Source organism: Saimiri boliviensis, chromosome 8 (genome assembly GCF_048565385.1).
Source record: "Saimiri boliviensis isolate mSaiBol1 chromosome 8, mSaiBol1.pri, whole genome shotgun sequence".
In the NCBI taxonomy this organism is placed as follows: domain Eukaryota; kingdom Metazoa; phylum Chordata; class Mammalia; order Primates; family Cebidae; genus Saimiri; species Saimiri boliviensis.
The window spans coordinates 102,489,440-102,511,062 of record NC_133456.1 but is presented as its reverse complement, the minus strand read 5'-3'; the positions used below and the strand labels follow the sequence as shown (position 1 = coordinate 102,511,062).

General features: G+C 35.1%; 1 protein-coding gene across 1 annotated transcript in view; it reads left to right on the top strand.

Moving 5' to 3' along the window:
- The window catches only part of MALRD1 (MAM and LDL receptor class A domain containing 1), a 594,555-nt gene that overhangs the window by 342,363 nt on the left and 230,569 nt on the right, over positions 1-21,623 (top strand). Inside the window, exon 29 of the mRNA XM_039478847.2 lies at positions 19,155-19,338. Coding sequence (XP_039334781.2) covers positions 19,155-19,338 — 184 coding nt within the window. The remainder of the gene's footprint in view (positions 1-19,154; positions 19,339-21,623) is intronic.

Below are 21,623 nucleotides of genomic sequence, written 5' to 3'. Positions count from 1 at the left end.
GCTAATTCCAATGGAGGAAGTTTTGGGAAGCCTAGCAGTGGCTATTTGAGGTTCGTCTAAATCCTGTGTAGCAGATTTTGTCAGGTTGCAATTTATGTTGTTCCAACAGACAGATCTAGCATATTGTACACGCCTACCACTCCATGGTAAAATGCAATCCTATTTGCTCAGTTTGTCTCTAAATTTGTCTGTCTGTGGACCCGAAGTTATTACCAATCTAGGAACAAATATAATAGTGATTATTTCTACTCTTTTAAGGTAGTATATTCCTTCCCAATAAGAAGCTTATTAAATATTAAATAATGGACAGTTTAAATGATAAGTAGATTAATCAGATACAAAACTTGCCCTCCCATCTCCCAAAATAACGTAAACCTACAATGAAGTGCTCTAAGCAAATGGTGCTGGCAAAGTTTGAACAAAATACATGAAGCTGTGAGTCACTCTGTCTGCAAGATATGTAGCACAGGTGGGGCTTTGAGTGTCTGTAGAAGAATATAGATGCATGGAGAAGTCATCACGTTTGTCAGATGATGAGAATACCCATTCGGCAGCCAGGAATAGGAGAGGAGAAATCAGGGGAGTGAGGCCCTAGGAGGGAGGTCATGTGTTCCTTCCCCAAAATTGAAAAGAGACATACAAAATTGGCAGATTCATATCACCCTGAAGCACTTGCTTCTGCTATTAATGAAGGGCCAGGATGCAGCAGGGAGGCTGATTTCAATTTGCATATGGAGGCCATCCCAACAATGAACGCAGTTTGACATAGGAAGAGGCTGACTCAAATGTCATAAGACTTAATGGAGATGATTATTTCATGTAGATCATTTAGGTTGGATATTAATCTTACACAGATGACATGCACAAATACCAGTGCAACCAGTTAACAGATGGACATAACATCTACACTTGAAAATAGAACAGAAAAAGGAAAAAAAAAAAACCAAAACCGAAATTCATTTAGAATATAAGTTTAATGAAATGAATTGAACCAAGAGTTTAGAAATCTAGCTCATGTTTCTAGAATTACGCCTTTCTTTCGTGTCTTTCTTTCTTTGTCTTGCTCTGTTGCCCAGCCAGGCTGAAGTGCAGTGGTGCAATCTCAGCTCACTGCAACCTCCAACTCCTAGGTTCATGTGATTCTCCTGCCTCAGCCTCCCGAGTAGCTGGGATTACAGGTGCATTTCACCACGCCCGGCTAATTTTTATATTTTCAGTAGAGACAGAGTTTCGTCATGTTGGTCATGCTGGTCTCAAATCCCTGACCTCAAGTGATCCGCCTGCCTCAGCCTCCCAAAGTTCTGGGATCACAGGGGTGAGTCACCATGCCCGGCTCCCAATTATTTTTTAATATAACTTTAATGTAACCTTAACCAATGTCAGTTTTAAAACAATATTTTAAAATAAATATTATTCACTTTTCTACATGAAGACATACACTAATATGAAATCTGCTTTTTTTCACAGATATTTCAAAAATCAGAGCCAAAGTAATTTTCAGTGTTACAATTAAAATATTATGTAAATGTGTTTACTGCTTTCTGAAATGGACAATTCAGCATTACCTGATTTTGTTTTTCAGAAACTCTTCCAATTGTGTTTGGTGGTAAGAGTTCATATTTGCTTTAAGAATCACATTTGCTTTTGTTCTCTCAGTCTTGATCTGGCTTTTTTCCAAAAGCAGTGAAATTCTGACCTGAGTTTGCTTGGCAGCAGATACCAGCAACTGGATTAAGATCAGGCACTAAAAAATTCTGGGTTTCTAGCTGACAAAAGGGTGGCTCTTTAAAATTGAATGTCAAAAGAACCAAAGAGTGAAATGAAAACAAAGAAAAGCAACAAAGGAGAGAAGGATAGGATTACAACAGGGAGAACACTTTCCAAAAATCAGATTCATGGTTGACATGAATTATTTTTGGATTTGCCTTTTAAAATATGATAGTTTTATATTTAACCACATCATTAAAAAGTGCTTGGGGGCCATTTCTTCTCTTTTTATCTGCCAGAGCGGCTTTCCAAGAGCGTAGAGATCTGCCCTTTAACAGCTTTTAAATGACAATATGAAGTAATCCCAAGCCCTTTTTATTAGCCTTTAAAAAATCCATCTTTTCCTTATTAGCCTTAATAATAGAGTTTTGGCTATTGCTTTTGACATTTTACCTCAGTTTGGTCTTAATGTATTATTTTGTGATTTTCTCTTCTTCCCTTTATTCATCATTAGTGAGCCAGCCCTGTGGAAAAATGGTCTCCAGTGACTCTTAAGGAATAGTAGTATTGAATATGTTCTGGTAGAAGGGTGTATGTGTGTGTGCGTGTACATAGGTGTGTGTGTGTGTATGTATACATGGATCCATACCCACACATCTATCATCCGTCTGTCTATATTTTAAACCAAAGGCTGACAAGTGCACATTAGAGGAAGGATGCAACTCTTCTTGATGGGCTGCAGAGAACTGCAAAGGCAGAGCGAAGGGAGGGACAATGTACCTGTTCTCTCTGTTGCATTAAGGGAGCTTAGTGCATTCTTTCGAGATGTTTTAAACTGGAGAGAGAAGTAAGAGGGAAAAGACCTCCAGCCCGTGTTTGACTCTATTTCTTGATAGAACAAATAGTTTTAACATGAGAACGTCTACGGTTCTGTTGTGGAGGAGAACAATTGAATTGTTAAAAATTAAAATAAGGGTGATTATTTGTCCTTAGAGTCTCCTTCTACCCATAGGCTATCAGCTCATTCATTAGTCTCGCCTCCTGCCCAAATCCCAGAGCACTAATCTAATCTATGACAAATGAAGACATACTTACATATATTTCCTTAGTTTTCGTTTTCTTCATCTCTCTCCCAAAACATTTCACTGGAAAGAAAATAAGATGAAGAATGCTATTGTTTAAACAATTCTTATTTATATTTTAGAAAAATATTTTTTAGCAACCATATTAATGAGTGTTGACATATGAACATATATCAGCAAAATGTTAATGTCTTCCATATGCCAAGCATCATGTTAGAAGCTTTAAATCCTTAATTTCCAATCCTCACAATAGCCTCCAAGGTAAATATGACGATTTTCATGTTTCAGATGAGGAAATGGGGCACTTAGTGGTTAAAACATGTCACATAAATGGAGAGCTGGGTAATTTCTGTTCTACTCCATTGAGTTCAAAATAAAGTAAATATAAATGAGCGGCGTTTGAGAATAGTGAAAGAGTTCAGTTCATTTGTCACTTACCATGAAGTTTAAGGGATGGAAAATACCTGCAGAAAGCATTATTGTTTTCCATTCATCACTCACGAAATACATCACTAATCAGTCATGACATTCATTTTTTCCTACTAGCCACATGCAGTTTTAAATTTTTCAGGCTTTGGCTGGGCATGGTGGCTCACATCTGTAATCCCAGCACCTTGGAAGGCTGAGGTGGGTGGATCATTTGAGGTCTGGAGTTTAAGACCAGCCTGGCCAACATGGTGAAACCCTGTCTCTACTAAAAATACAAAAAATTAGCCAGGTGTGGTGGCACACACCTGTTATTCCAGCTTCTAGGGAGGCTGAGGCAAGATAATCATTTGAACTGGGAGGAAGAGGTTGCGGTGAGCCAAGATCATGCCACTGCACTCCAGCCTGGGCAACAGAGCAGGACTCCATCTCAAAAAAAAAAAAAAAAAAAAAAATCAGGCTTTGATAAATGAGAAAATAAATTCTGGCATCTCAAGTCTCTGGGTAGGAATGAATATATATATATATATATATATATACATATATATATATATATATATATATATATAAATAAAAAAATATCACACACACACACACACACACACACACACACATTTCCTTTTAATGTGGTCTCCTAACACTTCCCTAATAGCTTCCTCTTTTCAATTGTATAAATGTATGTTGTGTGTGCATGTCTATATTTGCAGTTTCTTTTCCATAATGACTGTCACTATGAAAAATGTCTATGCTGACACCTAGGTCAGTGCACTAGGATTTGCTTTATTTTTCCATGAATTTTCTCTTAACCAGTTTTATTGCTTAGTTTTATACTGTTATATTCTAGTATCTCCTTTTTTAATCCTTGGAACAAGGATGTGAATTAATAAAGCAATAATTATTCTTTCTGTATAGTATCTTTGTCCTTAGTAAATGTCTTACCATTTATTACTGAGTAATTAATCCGCTATTCATGAGCATTTGGGTCTCAGTGCTATTGCCCAAGGCTTTAAGGGACATACACAGCTCTTTCATAATATTAAACCTTAATGAGCATGGCTATCACATTTTTATATACATAATAAATTGAGAGGCTAAACCAAATCAAAATTTTATTTTTAATTCTTACCCTGGTGTTTCAGCAGTTAAAATGTCCCGATAATAGATTATAGAGTGAGTGTTGTTATTGCCATTTTAAAGAGAAATATGACAGTTGCCTAGCAGGGGCTTAACCCATGTCTTGCTGATGGCCTCTTGTTAATTTAGCTGTCTAGTTCCCAGTGGTGGGTGGTAGTACGGACATCAGATTCAGACAAATCTGGGTTAAATCTCTTAAATTTCTTGGTATGTGTTTTTGACCTTATTCCCTACATAGTCTGAGCCTCAGTTTCCTTATTTGTAAAATGGATAAGTAATAGGTCTGCTCTGGGTTATTAGCATTATGTAGACTGTGTATAAGATTCGAGTATCGTTACATCTATTTTGGGTTGCTATTATTATTATAATTTATATATAGAACATGCATACATGAAAGCTAAAAGAGTCCCAATTGTTTTGCAGTTTCCGGAGCATCTTCTGCATAGGATGTATTATACTGGGCATCTATGATAGAGGAACACAGGTAATTAAGACATGGAGTTTGCCTTGAAGGCAATCCCAGTGAGAAGCTTATGTATGCTGCATATCACTATATACACATAAGAATGCAGCCCTAAATCTCTAATTGCATACACTAATTTCCTGAACCAGAAGCATCAAGAGCTGACTTGGCCTCTTTCACCTGTCCAGAATCTCTGACGAGCATCAACTGTTCCAGGTCAACGTCCCCACCTTGTGGACAGAGTATAGAACAGTTCGACCCAGTGTCACTTTCTCCTACTGCCTTAGTTTCTCCTTGGGATGGGCAAGGAGGCTTTGGGAGATTAGGTGTTCGCAATTAGGAGGTGAGTGGATAATCTCCAAGAGTTTTGCGGAGCTTTCACGGCAAGCTCCATCTTTGATTAATTTCATCAAAGGTTTTCCTTCTTTATGAAGCTCATGCATAGGTTTATCTGATTTCCTCTTTTTTTTCCTGCTCTTAGAGCTGACCCTAGGAAAGTGCTTCAGAAAAGTCTTCTTCACCTGAAATTGTTCTGACCTGATTCTGAAATCATTAACTCTGGAATTCTAATATCTGAATATGATCTTCTGCCATTTTATATCTCAAATGACTTTTCTATCTCATGGTAAAGCCAAATCCACCTTATTCTCCTAATCTGTGCCTCTTCTTTTCCTTCATAAACACCACCATCACCACCACCACAGGAGCTACTGAGTGCTTCCATGTCCAGATGCTCTCTAAAATCCTTTACATGTATTATCTCTTTTAATCATCACAACTTTATGCTTTAGGTGCTAAAGTCCACAGATTCCCCTGTTCATAAACTTTTACAGTAATCCGAAATATCAAAAATTTGAAAAAAAATCAAGTAATAGAGAAGTTACATTATTTAAACTGAAAGCATGCTGAAATGTTTATGTATAAATTAATCCCATTTTGAATTTTCAGAAATAAGATGAAATTAGCTATAGATTATTTTAGGTTTGCATAAAATCTATTCTATAAAAATATCCATAAATTCAATGTCTAAAAAGCTCTGAATATTTTTTAAATTGTAACTCACTTGCCATCAAATATGATAAAAACTGCGTGAGCCTATGCGTAGTCTGAATTTGTTCCATTGAATATAAATAGTCGTTCATTTTTCTTTGGATAGAACTGCTATTACAAACTTACTAGGCTACTATTACACCTAATCTAATGGTATTACATATACTAGAAACACTCTCTATAATTTCTGCAATTCTGAATTTAAAAACACGCTTGACCATGAAGGCTTGAATTAGGGGGCTGTAAGTATGTATTACTATTATCTTCATTTTTTAACTGAGGAAAGCAAATCCAGAATAAATTGAGTGGCTGGCCCAAAGTCACATAACTAGTGAATGATGTGACTGGGAGTCAAATAGAGTCACTTAGTCCGGGCATGGTGGCTCACGCCTGTAATCCCAGCACTTTGGGAAGCTGAGGCAGGCAATTGCCTGAGATCAGGAATTTAAGACCAGTCTGGCCAGCATAGTGAAACGTCATCTCTACTAAAAATACAAAAATCAGCCAGGCGTGGTGGCGTGTGCCTGTTATCCCAGCTACTGGGGAGGCTGAGGTGGGAGAATCACTTGAACCCGGGAGGTGGACATTGCAGTGAGCTGAGATCGTGCTATTGCACTCCACCCTGGACAACAGAGCAAGACTTTGTCTCAAACGAAACAAAACCAAGCAAAACAAGTAGAGTCACTTGGTACCTAGACCCTGTGTCCAGTTGCTGCTAAGCCTGTGGATTTTTTTGATACCTGCTGTAGCCCCCAATTTTCTCAGCCCTACCCTAGGTGTTTTACCCCCCGTATGATCAGTTATCTTCATCTGATTTCTAGTTTTTGATGTTGAGCTTATATGAGTTTCATTAATGAGCTCATGATGTCTAATGTCAACTAGATCTTCAATGTGACCCTTCAATTCTCTCACTTACTCCAAGCCTACTCTCAGGCCCCTCAGCTTCACCTCCCCAAATTGCCTACAATCTTTAAGATTCCTGCCATGACCCCTTCTACCAATCCTTATCATAGAATTAAAGACACTTTCAGAATGTGGCCTGTGAACCTAGTTTCATTTTTTAGGGTCTTTAACTCACTATTGATGTTCTCACCAACTTAGACTATTCAAGGTTCCAAAAATATTCAAACATTTCCATACTTCAGTGCCTTCAATCATGTGGTTTCTTTGTTTGGAATTTCCTCATTTTCTTTTATGCTCTTGCTGGTATCCAGTTTACTTTCCAAAGCCCATTCCAAGTGCTACACTCTTTATTACACCTTTCTAATTTCAAGCAGGTCCCTCATTTCACTGAGAGCCCAGTAAAGTACTCTCCCGTTTTGCTATAATATGATAAAATTTGCTCAGACGCAAGTATAATTATTATATGTTTTCATTGCCTTTTATCTGTGAGCTCCTTAAATCATGTAGTATTATTTTCCCACATGACACACCCAGCTCTATTAACACATAAAAGACACTTAATATTAATTGGATTTGAATGAAAAAAAAATCTTAATGTGGATTGTATCTGAACAGGTTTTATTATGTGCCCTCATGTATGCCAAGGAGTATTAAAATGTATCATGCAAGTTAAATATGCCTCATTCAAGTTTATGTAAAACAAGCTTAAATTTCAGTTGTGTTTCTCTCATTATAACATTTTACCAGCAAATAGAAGGGTTCCCAGCATAGACTTGATGCTCATATATACATTGAATAAGAAAAAAATATATTTATCATATAGGGATTCTAACATTCTAAATTCTTCCTTTATTACTTTGTTGTTTTTGTGTAAGTTTCACTTTTTAGGTTTGTACTCCTTTTTTCAGTATGTTTTTCTAATTCATTTTCAAATTTTGAGAGTAAAAGTTTGGATATTTTGACTTGTCTATTGTTAAGGAAATGCAACGTAGTATTTCTATTTTGGAGAATCCAGTGATTTATTCAAGCCAGAAAATTCTCCCATTCTCTTATATGTATACAATATACAGTATATACTTTTCTGAGTAGTAACATATTTCTATATTTTTATGTACTGTTAGATAGTATTGGTTTTCAGTAAATTTCACATTGAACATTTTACTTTTAATACTCCTTGAAAGATTTTTATTCTTGTATACCCAATATATGCAGGTGTTCCTCTGGAAAGAGAAATTGGGACAAGAATCTTGGCTTGATATTTGTTTTTCCTTTTTACACAAGTTGCTGTTTCACATGTATACATTTGTTTTATTTTCTCTCTCATTATTCCCCACCCTTCAAGGAAGATCAGTGAGCTGAGTTATGTCCGATAATTTTGCCATAAAATGCTGTCCTTCTGTTTGCATTGAATGGTTATCAACCTTCATGAACGACAGTAAGCCACGGACAGATATAGTCACTCATAACTGACTCCTTGCTTTTGACCTTGCTGCTTTTACTTATTACTCTTCCTGTCAGATGCTTCCTAAGGACTTTTCATTTTTATTTTTACCCATCGTTCTTCTATGTTCCACCATGTGAAATTTTTTTCTCACTCAGGAACCAAATGTAGTGTGAAAGACAGTGAAAATCAGCTGTCAGCCACTAAGTGGGAAATCATCTTGAGTGTCATAGATTGGGACTGTAATTAGGTTAGTGAGCCTTTTCTATACAGAGAGTATAGGAAAGAACTGGCATGAGTCTTTGTGAGAACACTGAGCGTATAACTTTGTGAGAACACTGAGCAACATAAGCTATTGTCTACTACAGACAATGCTTACTCATTTTTGTGTTACCTAAGATTTAGAACAATGATAGTATGCCCCAGAAAAATCACCCATATGAGTGCAAAAATTCACTGTTTAGGAAAAATGCCTGTTAGTGAATTTTAAAATCCTCATTTTACATTTGTGCAATTTAGTCATGCGATTTAAACTAATTAAGATTAATTTTTACGTATATCAGAGAAAGAATCTGAAATCTAACAGTTAGATAGGGAAGTTTCGAGTCAACTTTTAGCCAGTTGTTACAATTCCGTGTAATGCTTTAATTCATTCAGTTGAAATTAGGTATATATTAATTGCTCAAATAAATACTTACTAAGTGCCTTCACAATGCTCTGTTTTAGACACGGGAGATCCAAAAGTGAATGAAGTGGAGAAAGGGTTTGTCCTCGTGAGTATTAAATTATGCTAGAGAAGACAGTCAATTAACAAATATGATTTTGAAAAACAAGAAGTAAAAGATGCTATTAAAAAACTAGTTAATTCAATGAGTAAGAGTGGAGCCCATTTTGAAAGTTCTGAAAAGTCTTCTCCAAGATGACATTTGAGGAGAAAAAGCCGATCACTAAATATTGCTTTTCTGCAATTCCAGTAATTGCATTCCTGATATGTCTTCTCTTTCTCCCCCAACCTTGCCATATCCAAAGGCTCTTGTGAACATTTTGAAAAGAAAACTGAATAATTTCGGATGCTTTGTAATAAACACAATTTAAAATCACATGATTTACATACACTCAGTATCAATTATGTAATGCACTTGTTGTGTCTCTGCATACCTGTATGTATGCATAGATACAGTTACTCCATTTGCAGTTATTTACTGAACACCTGTTGTGCTGAGGGCACTGTACTAGGTACCCACTATCAGGTTTTGCCTATCGTTATATTATTTTTATCTAATAAAAGAGACAGATATTTATAAGCTTATCATACCAGGGAAAATATGTAAGTGTAGTAAGTGCTAAGGAGAAGTGTATCGTGCTCTAGAGTGTATGGCAGGGAGTCATGTCCTTGTTGAGGATATCAGTAAAGACTCCCATGAGGAAGTGATTCTGCTGAAATGTGTGGGAATTAAGAGGGTTGAAATGAGGAAAGACAAAGAGTATTTTATATAAATGTCCTGAGATGGGAGGGTTCTTGGATCATTGTAAGACTCTTCGAAAGAGAATGTGGATGACTGGAGCGGGAGTGAGCAGAAGCATGATAGGAAATGAAGCTGGGCAGAGGGCCTCAGCCCTCTTAACACGAGAGCCTCTTTGTGTCACATTATGGGCATCAGTTTCATAAGATCAAGTGATGAGTCAAATTTTGGTCAACAGTCAAGTCAGTTAGATGGTGTATTGGATATGCTTTAGGATGTTGTGGAAATTTTTTTTTTTTTTTTTTTTTTTTTTTTTTTTTTTTGAGACGGAGTTTCGCTCTTGTTACCCAGGCTGGAGTGCAATGGCGCAATCTCGGCTCACCGCAACCTCCGCCTCCTGAGTTCAAGCAATTCTCCTGCCTCAGCCTCCTGAGTAGCTGGGATTACAGGCACGTGCCACCATGCCCAGCTAATTTTTTTGTATCTTTAGTAGAGACGGGGTTTCACCATGTTGACCAGGATGGTCTCGATCTCTTGACCTCGTGATCCACCTGCCTCAGCCTCCCAAAGTGCTGGGATTACAGGTTTGAGCCACTGCACCCGGCTGTTGCGGAAATTTTTTTAAACTCCATTAACTATATTGAAGACCTAGAGGCAGCTGTCAGATGTTGCTTTATAAACTTCTGATCATGAACATGGCAGAAAATGAGCATCTGAACATGGAGAAAAGAAAATGAACACCTGTTTGGAGAATGGAAAGGCTCACTGAGAGTCATGCTTGGAAACTGTGACCACTTTGTAGGCAGACAGGGTGCAAATAATAGCCAGGGTGAGAATGTGGTTCCTATTTCCATAGGAAGACCCTGGAAGGATCTTTCCCAGCAGTTATATGACAAAGACACACACACACACACACACACACACACACACACACACACACACACACGGATGGGGGGGAGAGAGAGAGAGAGAGAGATTTATATCATATTTATGTGTTTCTGTGAATGAAAGAGAACTAAACATTTTATCATATATAATATAAATTGGTTTATGATTCTGTAAATGGAAACCCTGAAAAATAGAGAAAGACTGGTAGGTAAAAATGAAAATAAATACAAAATATGGTTTCTACCTCTTCAGCTCCTTTGATCTCTATCATTTGCATTAAAATGCCTCCTTTACCTTTGAGTCAAATATTGGTTGGCCCAAATCTTTAAAGTATCAGTAAATAAATGTTTTAGATTTAGAGAACACTATTCTAGTAAAGAATGAGAAGACATTCTGTCTGTTTAAAATGATTTTCTAAAATGTATGTCTAAAATCACACGTCTACCCAATGAGTATATTGATCTAACCTTCATAATTATTCTCTTATGGCAGAAAAGTTGTTGTAAACACAGGAGCCACCGATATAGTTATCTCTCCAAGAATAATAGCTGTTTGCAATAAATTTCTGTAGATGAAGTTTTGTGCAAATTTAAAATAGTCTGCATTGATTTAATTTTATTTTTAAAAATTCAAAATAGGATTAACATATATGTGTAACTAAACATTTCAAAATGTTTGCAGTTTAAAGAACATAACTTTTCTATTACTCAGTTTTTCCAAATTTTTAATACTTTAAATGATTTAAATAATTAGATATTAATCTGCTAGATTCAGATGTTATTCTACATGCAAGTCACTGGTTCTTTTATTGGAGAATAATATTAGAATGACAACTGAGCACTGTGTGGCTTGCAGGGCCTCTCAGCTGACAGAGCTAAAAGACATGAGTCTGTGTACAAATCCGTGGATATACACATATCTACAAATATTTGTATATGTAATCATCTGTATCTAAATTAATCTAAATACAAGTTTATATTATTTCCAACTACAGTCTGTTACCACATGTATCATTCCAGTCTTCTCCATTAGTTTATCTGTAATAAGCTTTCTCCAAGAGCAAGAAACCTGGTTTCTACATAGCATTCCGTTAAAATGGTTCCGTCCCTAAACCATTTAATTAATCATTTGATTTTTGTAGGTGTGGCTAGTGCTTTCAGAATTGCAGACCTATAACCCTGTGGGAAACAGCTTTAGTAACCAGCTTTACAGTGCTTATGTGCAGTTCCCTTTCCCTTTAGTTTTACAGACTCCAACTCATTTCCACATTTTCCTAAGTCAGTACCTTATTTCCACTCATCCCTCATACATTTGTAATGCATTTGCATGAATTGGTTAGATTCTGTATTTCTTCTGGCATACTTCAAGCTCCTAAATGATCTTTTTAAATGTCATACTTTTAATGGCATAACATGCTGTTAATTTGGATTGTTTTGAAGAATGCTTAGTATCTTGAGCTTATCATTACAGTATTAACAGAAAAGTGTCACTGCTCTAAAGAAATCCCCTGGTCCTCACCTGTTCAGTTATCTTCCCATACACCTGAACCATTGACAGTCACTGATAGCTTTATTATCTCTATACTTTTGGAGTTTCTAGAGTATTATGACAATTATACTTAGAGGAGTACTTGAGGGAAAATATAATGATTCTTCAAATACTGAAAGTGCAATGAATATTAGCAAAATGAGTGTGATTTTTTTTTGTACACAGGATTCTGTAGCAGAAGAAAACGGCAAAGCACCTCAAAAAGACGAGGCCACAATACAAGGCTTAAATCTTTGTAGTTAGCAGATAAATGCTAGGATGGCTTGGGTATTGGTTCTAAGATCACCTGTTTGGTTTCTTTGTTCTTCATTTTGTTTATTCTTTTTATTTGTCTTTGTTGTTTTTCTTTGTTTCACTACTTTGTATATTTAATGTTTTAGTTGAGAGGACCCTGATACCAATATGATTTTCTTTCTTTGTAAGTAATTACTTCCAATTTCTGGAAGCTTGTGACATTTTCTCTTAAACTTGAGTTTAGAAATTTCACCAGGACATGTTTCAGTCTTAAAATCTTGAATCGTTTTTCAGCTAAGAAATTGTCTTTTACTGTTTTTTTTTTTATTATTGTTTCTCCTCTATTTTTCTCTTTGTGGAACTCAGGCTTGGTTCTATACTTCCTAAATGCATTCACATTGCTTGTCTTTTCACTCACAATATTCATTTTTTTTGCATTTTGCTTAACAATAGTGTTAATAATAAATATTATTTGAATATAATATCAACAAATTTTATGTGCTAATACTAGCTGCTGATAAAGGCAGAGCTTAATTTTAGACCTGGCAGTCTACCTTCTGAGCCTTCAATACAGTAATACGGGCTGTATTTTGAAATAACTTCACTTTTTTCAGATCACGTGTTTGGCTTCTAGACATCTCAATTTTATTATTCATTTAAGCTTTTTTTCTGAAATAATTTTGTCTTGATAGACCCAATTCTTCACATTCTCAAATTGCCCACTCCAGATCCTTTCTTAAGATTTTTGATTGTTTATTTTTGAGAACATGTCTTTCTCTGCTATTAAATATGCCTTGATAGAAGTCTGTGATGTGACTTTTAGATTTTTGTATTATTTAAAATTGTGGTAAAATATATAGAATGTGATATTTACTATATTCATCGTTTAAGTGTCTGTTTTGGTAACTTGCAATGCACTCACATTGTTGTGCAGCCCTTACCACCATCTATTCAAGAACTCTTTTCATCTTGCAAAACTGAAATTCTATACCCATTACACTCCCACTTTTCTTTCTTCCCTCCCCCAACCCTTGGAAACCACCATTTCACTTTCTGTCTCTGTGTTTCTTTTTTTACTCTAAGTGTCTTATATAAGTGGAATCATGGACTATTTGTTTTTTCATCACTACCATCTTCTGCATAATAGAAATACAATATGTCCTCAAATATTAAAATGTCCTCAAAATACATCCATGTTGTAGCATATGCCAGAATTGGCTTTCTTTTTAATACTGAATAATATTCCATTTTATATATATACCACATTTTGTTTATCCATTCATTCATTGATGCACACGTGGATTACTTCCACATTTTGCTATTGCAAATAATGTTGCTGATAACATGGGTTTACAAATACAGCTCTTTAAGTCTCTGCTGTCAAATACTTACCCAGAAGTGTAATTGCTGGATCACATGGTAATTACATTTTTAGTTTTCTATAGAACCTTCATACTATGCACCATTCTCCAGTTTTTCCACCTTTTCACCAACACTTACTTTGTTTTATAGCAGCCATCTTAGTAGATGTGAAATAGACTTGATGTGATTTTCATGGTTTACTTTAGTGTTGATACAAGCTATTGGGTCTCTTGAGGAGTGACTAATTTTTTTTCTTGTACTCACCAGACCCCACAGCTCAGACAGACAGACCTTCTTTGTAGATTGCAATGTGAACAATGTTCAATAAAAATGCTTCCCACAGGGTCTATCCCAGGCTCTTCTGAACTCAAAGCCTGCAACATGTGGGTACCATACATCTGAGATTCACTGGCAACCGATGCTTTTTCTTGAATCCACTAGCTGTTTACTGTCATAGTTATGTCTCCATCAGGGAACTAGGAGCATGATGAGGTCATGAATATGTTTGCAAGATGCTAATTCCCTCAAAATTTTCACAGATTATACTTGAAAACTACCTGTCTGTTGAATTTATATTTGTGATCATATTTTTTTTAAAATCACAGTCTTAATTAAGATTTAATTAAAAATTAAGTAAAACAGCCACTATTATGTTCATTGTTAAACATTGTTCTGAAAGATTAAGGCAATGTAAAAACGAAATTAAAAGAGAAAAGAAGCTGGGCATGGTGGCTCATGCCTGTAATCCCAGCACTTGCGAGGGCAATGCAGGAGAATGACTTGAGCCCAGGGTTCAAGACCAGCCTGGGCAACATAGTAAGACCCTGTCTCTGCAAATAATAATAATAATAATAATAATAATAATAATAATAATAATAAATTAACCAGTTGTGATGATGCATTCCTGTAGTCCCAGCTACTTGGGAGGCTGAGGCAGGAGAATCACTTGTGCCTGGGAGGTCAGAGGCTGCAGTGAGTCATAGTCATACCACTGCACTCCAACCTGGGCAACAAATCAAGACGCTGTCTCAAAAAATAATAATAAATAAATAAAAATAAAGGAGGATAAATATTAGCAAGGAATAAATAAAACCTATGCAGTAACAAGACAATATAATTAAAATTAGCCAAACCATTTAGAGCCCAGTACATTAGCTATACAAATTAGCTAAATATACAAAATGCTTTTTTCTTTAACATATCTGGTGTGTGTGTATATGTATGTATGTATGTGTGTGTATATATATGTATACCATTTTGAATGTGTTGTGTCTTTCATTTTGTATTGTACATATTTTATTTTAGTTTTTTATTCCCCTTTCCCTCTCCATTTCCCATTTACTACATAGTTAACCTTTCTAATGCATATTCTTTGGTTGTATGCATTTTGTAATATGTGTGCTATTATTTGGAATATGTCATAACTTTCATTTTGTTTATTACATTTTCCACTTGTTCTGTGTCTTAAAGAACCATTTTGGCTTTTGGCTTTGATGTATATATTCAGTCCATTGCTTCCCGCTGCTGCAAAACACTTCCTGGGGCATACTCATCACACTTTAGATGTCCTTCCTTCCACTGTCTGATTGCCAGCAAGTCTCAGAGTCTCCTTTTATGCTTGTCAAGCTATTAAGTTTCTCCTGTAAATTGTTTTTAAAACTATCTTTCCCTTTTTTTCTGTCTTTCTGTTGTTTTTGCATTGACTTTGGGGACAGTTTTTTATATATACTAGCTTTTAGTCTGTAGTTTATTTATGTTTCTATTATTATGGTAAGGCTTATTGATATTGTTTCATATTTTTTCAAGTTTTACATTTTATTTTTGTTCTTATGAGGATTTTTATCTATAGCGTAAAACCCATTCTTATGTTTATTTGCCCTTATTAAATACTAAAAACTCTAGAAACAGATTCAAACGGTTGGAAAGAAAGAGGTATTGATTAAATGGTTTGGAAAACATGGCTAGTTATTTGGGAAAAATTATATATTCACTTTAAACATATGAAATGGAACTTCCAAGTAGATCTATCTATTAATATGCTTTTGTAGTTTGAAGTGGTTCTATATTTTTTGTGTTTCTTATTGCCTTTCTTTGCATAGCCCAAAAAGGAAAAACTGGCATAAAGTATGAAGATAAACACACCATAAAATTAAATATGCAATATGTTAGACAAAAGGTCTATATGCATACTATATGTGAGACATCAGTTCAGAATTGGGAAAAAGATTAAATTATAAGAACAAAGTAATTTTTCAATATCTATAATTTTACCATTTTTATATTAATGTCTATTTTTTACTATTATTAATGTGGTTAATACATTTTCATGTGCTTATTTCCTTTGGTTATTGAGTTTAGAATCCATATAAATGCAAGAGAAAAATCCTTCAGCAGTGACAGTTATGCATTGGGAATGAGAGATTTTTCACTTTTATAATTTAAAAATAATTTAAATCAGCATATTAAGTAAATAGGTGAAGTAATGACATATGTGGAATAAAAATTTGGGAACTGACTACATAATCACTTTTTAAAAAGTTTCTCTGTTAGAAATACACACACGCACACCACATACACAGAGCACTTTAATAGTAGTTTATTTTTATTTTTATGACTTTTTCTCCTGTATTAAATGATTACATCTCCATGACAGGCTCCATGTATTTTCACCTCTTTGTCCCTGGCATCTAATATAATACCTGGCACTGTGTGAGCTTAGAAAGTTTGCTGAATAAAGGACTTAGTAAAAGGAGGAGAAGGAAATTACTCTCCATTGCACATTTAGATGAATATTTTTGCTAATTAAGGGGATAACATTTGATGTTAGGAAGCAATAACTAATATATTAGAATGCTGTCCTGTAATACCTCATCATTAGGTTGATCCATGGTTGGTTTGCAAAATAATTCACCCTCAGTTTTTTCTTTTCTAACACATAAAATGACAGGGAATAAATTATTTGTCTCTCTCTTTTTTTCCCCCCCACTATAAGCCCAGTTGTATGATTTAAGAAATGGTTCATATTTTTTTTTTATCAGAGTCATCATATGCTCTTCTTTGATGGTATTTGTTGAAAATTCTTTGGGGGTTTGGCATAGCTACTGAGTGGCTTTATAAACTGAAGAAGCAGATAAAAAGGAAAAGTCAGTAAAGTGAATTAAGTCTGTAAATTAAGACAGACTTTCATCAATATCCATCCTCTAATGTTGTTAGGAATTTTTAATTTAACTAATCATCCCTTTGATTTCAAATCACTAAGACCACACTGAGAGTCAAAAATTAACCTTGAGAAGGACTTATCTTCTTTAGGCATCAAAAAGATATGAAATTCTATTAATTAGGTGTGAATTTTCCATCCCTTTCAATACAGAAGTTACATGAGTCGGTGGATATAAGATTTGTTGTTGTTTTGATAAGGATGTTAGAAGATCTATCTATAAACTGTTAGTTGTTTTGCAAAGTTAATTTTAGATTAACTGATACATAGTTTTGCTTTCTGTAACCATGCAGAGGAAGAACCACTTAATCAAACATGTTCATCTACCTCAGCAGGACAAAGCATCAGACAGATTTATTAAAATTAGTTCCCTGAATGTTTGAAGTTATGAATGTCTAACTCCTTGATATCTCCTCTTCAGACATTCCTTTTTTTCTCTCTCTTTAGCTTTTATTCTTTAACTTATCTGTAAATTAGACATTTCATACCTGTATGCTATAAATCTATTGGAACATTTTGCTTCATGTCTGTATGTCATTTTCCTAAATCTTCTCCTGTAGTCTACTGTTTTCATTACAAGCTTTAGAAATAATGTTTTTCTTGAATCATCATGCAAGTGCTATGACCTAGGACCAAGGAATATTAATTGGGAATTAACTATATACATAATGTTGCATGTATTATGTTCTGGAAACTAGTTGGTTCCCAGAACAGAAAGGACCAGACCTAGAATACCAAAGAACAGTGTATACAGTCTAAGCCTTGTCTGGTGCTCATCTGGTTAATATGCTATTTTAAGGAAGTTGTCATTTTTATTTGGCCACTGGGATTATATGTCATTTTATGTCATGTTACATTATACTGAGACTGTTCATATATTAGAATATTGTATTACTAATTAACCAACCTCAGATATTCATGTTTACATAAGTTTTTTAGAAAATTGATTTTTCCTTTTTTAGATAAAAATTTTACATAGAAACAGTTATAGTTGTTACTTTATAATGATTACATTGTAACATAATTTATGACAATCAAAATGTGATTATGTAATACTATAATTTTTTACATTTGACTGGTCTTAAAATGATCACTTTTCCTCCACACTCAATTCATTTCATAATTCCTTTATTATATCCATCAGGAATAAGTGAGTTCTCCAACATATTTTTCCTTTTCTCCTTTCCTATATCAGTGATGTAAGCTTTCGTAGGAAGGTGTAATTGGAAAAATTAAACAATGTGAATATAAGTTTGGATAGTAGGGACATCCAGAACTATAAACCCAGGTCTTCAGTAAACTGTTCAGATTTAATGAGATATCAATAATTTTGTGTAAATATAAGTACAGGCAGATTTTACTGAGTAGAGCAATTTATAATAATGGTGTCCCTAAAAATTCCAAAATAAATGTATTGCTAATTCTGCTAGTTTTTCTTTTGAATAATACTTTAGTAGATTAATATGCCTCTGTTTGGGAGATAAACTATGTCATAGTTAACAAAGACATGTTGACGTCAAATAAAATATAGATAAAAATCTCTAAAAAAATTTAGTGAGAGAAGCGAGAATTGTAATTTGGGGCATAGACACAGACAAGGTACCTGAAGAACAAATAGAAGGTTGGAGGTTTTATAAAAGAGATATGTAAAAATTACTATTTGGTACTATCCTTAGTACCTGGTTGACAAAATAGTCTGTACATCAAACATCCATGACACATAACAAACCTGCACATGTACCCCTGAACGTAAAATAAAAGGTTTTTTTTTGGGAAAAAAAAAAATTGAAAAAAGAGAAATGTTCCATATTGTTGTAAAAGAAAGTTCATTGGCACTAGCAATGTTTTGCAACACTGGCAAGCTCTGACAGGTGCATGATGGGACTAGTTTTAGAGTCTCAGCAGATTTTTTCAGTATCTGTCGGATACAACTAGTTTCAGGTTACAGCTGGCAGTTTCAGCAGCCAGGTTTGCAGATAATTACATTATTGGAGCAGTGTTAAGTGCCCTGAGTGCTTTCCCCAATTCCTGACCACTTGACTGTTTTAGCTGGGTTTGACAAGAATGACTCAATTTGTATGATTAGCTTTTACAGATCCAATACTACTTTGTTTTGTTTTCAGTTTTTATTGGTCAAATGCCTCTGAGCTGAGCTAACTAACTGGGTTTTCCCCGACACTGTGGCATCTTTTTTCATGTTTAGTCATTTCCCTCATACAAGATTCTTTACTTTCAGACAGAGAAAGGACTATCAAAAGTATGGGAAGAAAGTAAGCAGAACTCTGGTAATCATTGGCAAAAGGCTGATATCCTCCTAGGAAAATTAAGGAATTTTGAAGTCATATTTCAAGGTATCAGAACAAGGGATCTAGGAGGAGGAGCTGCAATTGATGATATTGAATTTCAAAACTGCACAACTGGTAAGTTTCCAGAAAGCACTTCCATTTGGAAGCATATTTATAATCTAGCCGTTTTATCTTTGTTACACATGTTTAAAATGCTTTACTGTTATGTGTTTTGTGCACATACACAAATCAGTTGAAAGGTATACTTTTATAATGTGAACTTAAAACTCTAAGTTAAAAGATAATACCTATTTTAGTCTGTTTGGGCTGCTATTACAAAATGCTGTAGCTGGGAAGCATATAAACAACAGAAATTTTTTCCTTGTGGTTCTGGAGGCTGGGAAGTCCAAGATCAAGACTGGCAGATTTGGTATTTGGTGAAGGCTCCTTTTCTGGTTCATAGACGGCACCTTCTTGCTGTGTGTTCACTTGGTGGAGTCCAAGTGGAACCCTTATAAAATGAGCTCCCTTGAGCCTATTTTATAAGGAAACTAATCCCATTCATGAGGGCTCTACCCCCATGACCTAGTCATCTTCCTGAAGACCTCATATCTGGATAGTATCACCTTAGGATTTCAACATATGAATGAGGGGAGGAGAATAAACAGTTAGACCTTACCAATATATTCTTCATCCTTCAACTGCGCAAGTGACTCCCTTCTTCCTTCCATACCATCCACTTTATAACATGGAGAATCTTTTCCTTCTGAGTTTGTTTTTCAACACAATTTAAAATATGAGCCTAATATTTACATGTATTTATTGAATTTAAGCTAATAATGAATGAACCAGTAAAAATGGACTAGAAATCTAGTAATTAGAATATCTATAAGAAATAAATTCCATCAGGCAAAATTTAAGTAGAAATTGAGTTGGGAGCTGTGCTTAGGGGATTAAAGATGCTACTCCAGCCTGTGAACAGTAACTTGAAAAAAAAAATGTACTGCCATTTATTGTGTTTCTAAATGAGAAGTATAACTACACTTAGATTCTCTTTACAAAACTACCCAGAAAATGTCAAAAATAATTATAAATACATTTGTATAATTTCACAGTTTGCAAAGTTCTTTCAGAGGAATTATTCCATTTGGTTTCCAAAATAATCCTGTGTGAGATACACTGCCAGTGAAAGATATGCCTTCTGTGGTTTTCCATACTGATTCACTTGGCAGCAAGTCTCTGCAACTGAAAGAGCTAAACCTGAATGCTATTTAATTTTATTGTTGCTCTCATATTAAAATATCATTTCACTAAAGCAGTTCAAAAATGTGACTTTGGTTTTTTTGTGGTGTTACAGCATCTGCTCTTTTTATGAGCAGTGCTGTTTCAAAAGATTCTGCTTAGAAATACATTCTTTAAAGTTTGATTTCTCTCTCTTCCAACCGATGTTTCTACAAAAGGTGGTGGTTATTCAGCTGATGTTACATAAAATCAAAAATTATGTGTTTCACACCATGTAAGGAGCACATAGCTCCAGGTACCTATGTTATGCAGGAGACAGGATTTGGGCTTGAAGATGCTGGGGAGAGGGGTGTCTTGCTGAAAGAAGGTGAATTTTTGCATGTATAGTCATGTAAAGGGAATATTAGACATAAAAATATGCTTCTTAAACTCTCTCCTAGTAACTTTCCAAGTAATATGTTGAAATTCTATTATGGTTAGTAACAATCTAGAAATGATTTTGGCAACTCAAAAAGGAAAAATTCTCCAAAACTTTCTCTAACATTTTAAAAAGAAAGAAGCTTATATTCAATAGGAAATTCCTTTTCTCTCAAGGGAGGCAGAATGATTCCTAGATGGGTTGATTCAGGACAGAAGGAAACTGAGAGTTACTATTCTAGCTTTGTCAGTTTCATGTTGAAGTTTGTGCTCTTTCTTCCCTTTTTTTGTTACAGAGTTCTGTGAGAATTTGCATTATTACAATTAATTTTGTTTAATTCAAGCTAACACTTGGCTTACTAAGTTATACTTAATTATCTTGTATTTAGTGATCAACTACTTTTAGGCCTACCTATACTTCTTTTTTTTTTTTGAGACGGAGTTTCGCTCTTGTTACCCAGGCTGGAGTGCAATGGCGCGATCTCGGCTCACCGCAACCTCCGCCTCCTGGGTTCAGGCAATTCTCCTGCCTCAGCCTCCTGAGTAGCTGGGATTACAGGCACGCGCCACCGTGCTCAGCTAATCTTTTGTATTTTTAGTAGAGACGGGGGTTTCACCATGTTGACCAGGATGGTCTCGATCTCTTGACCTCGTGATCCACCCACCTCGGCCTCCCAAAGTGCTGGGATTACAGGCTTGAGCCACCGTGCCCGGCATACCTATACTTCTTTCTATGTCATCAAGTAAAGAGGCATCAGGTT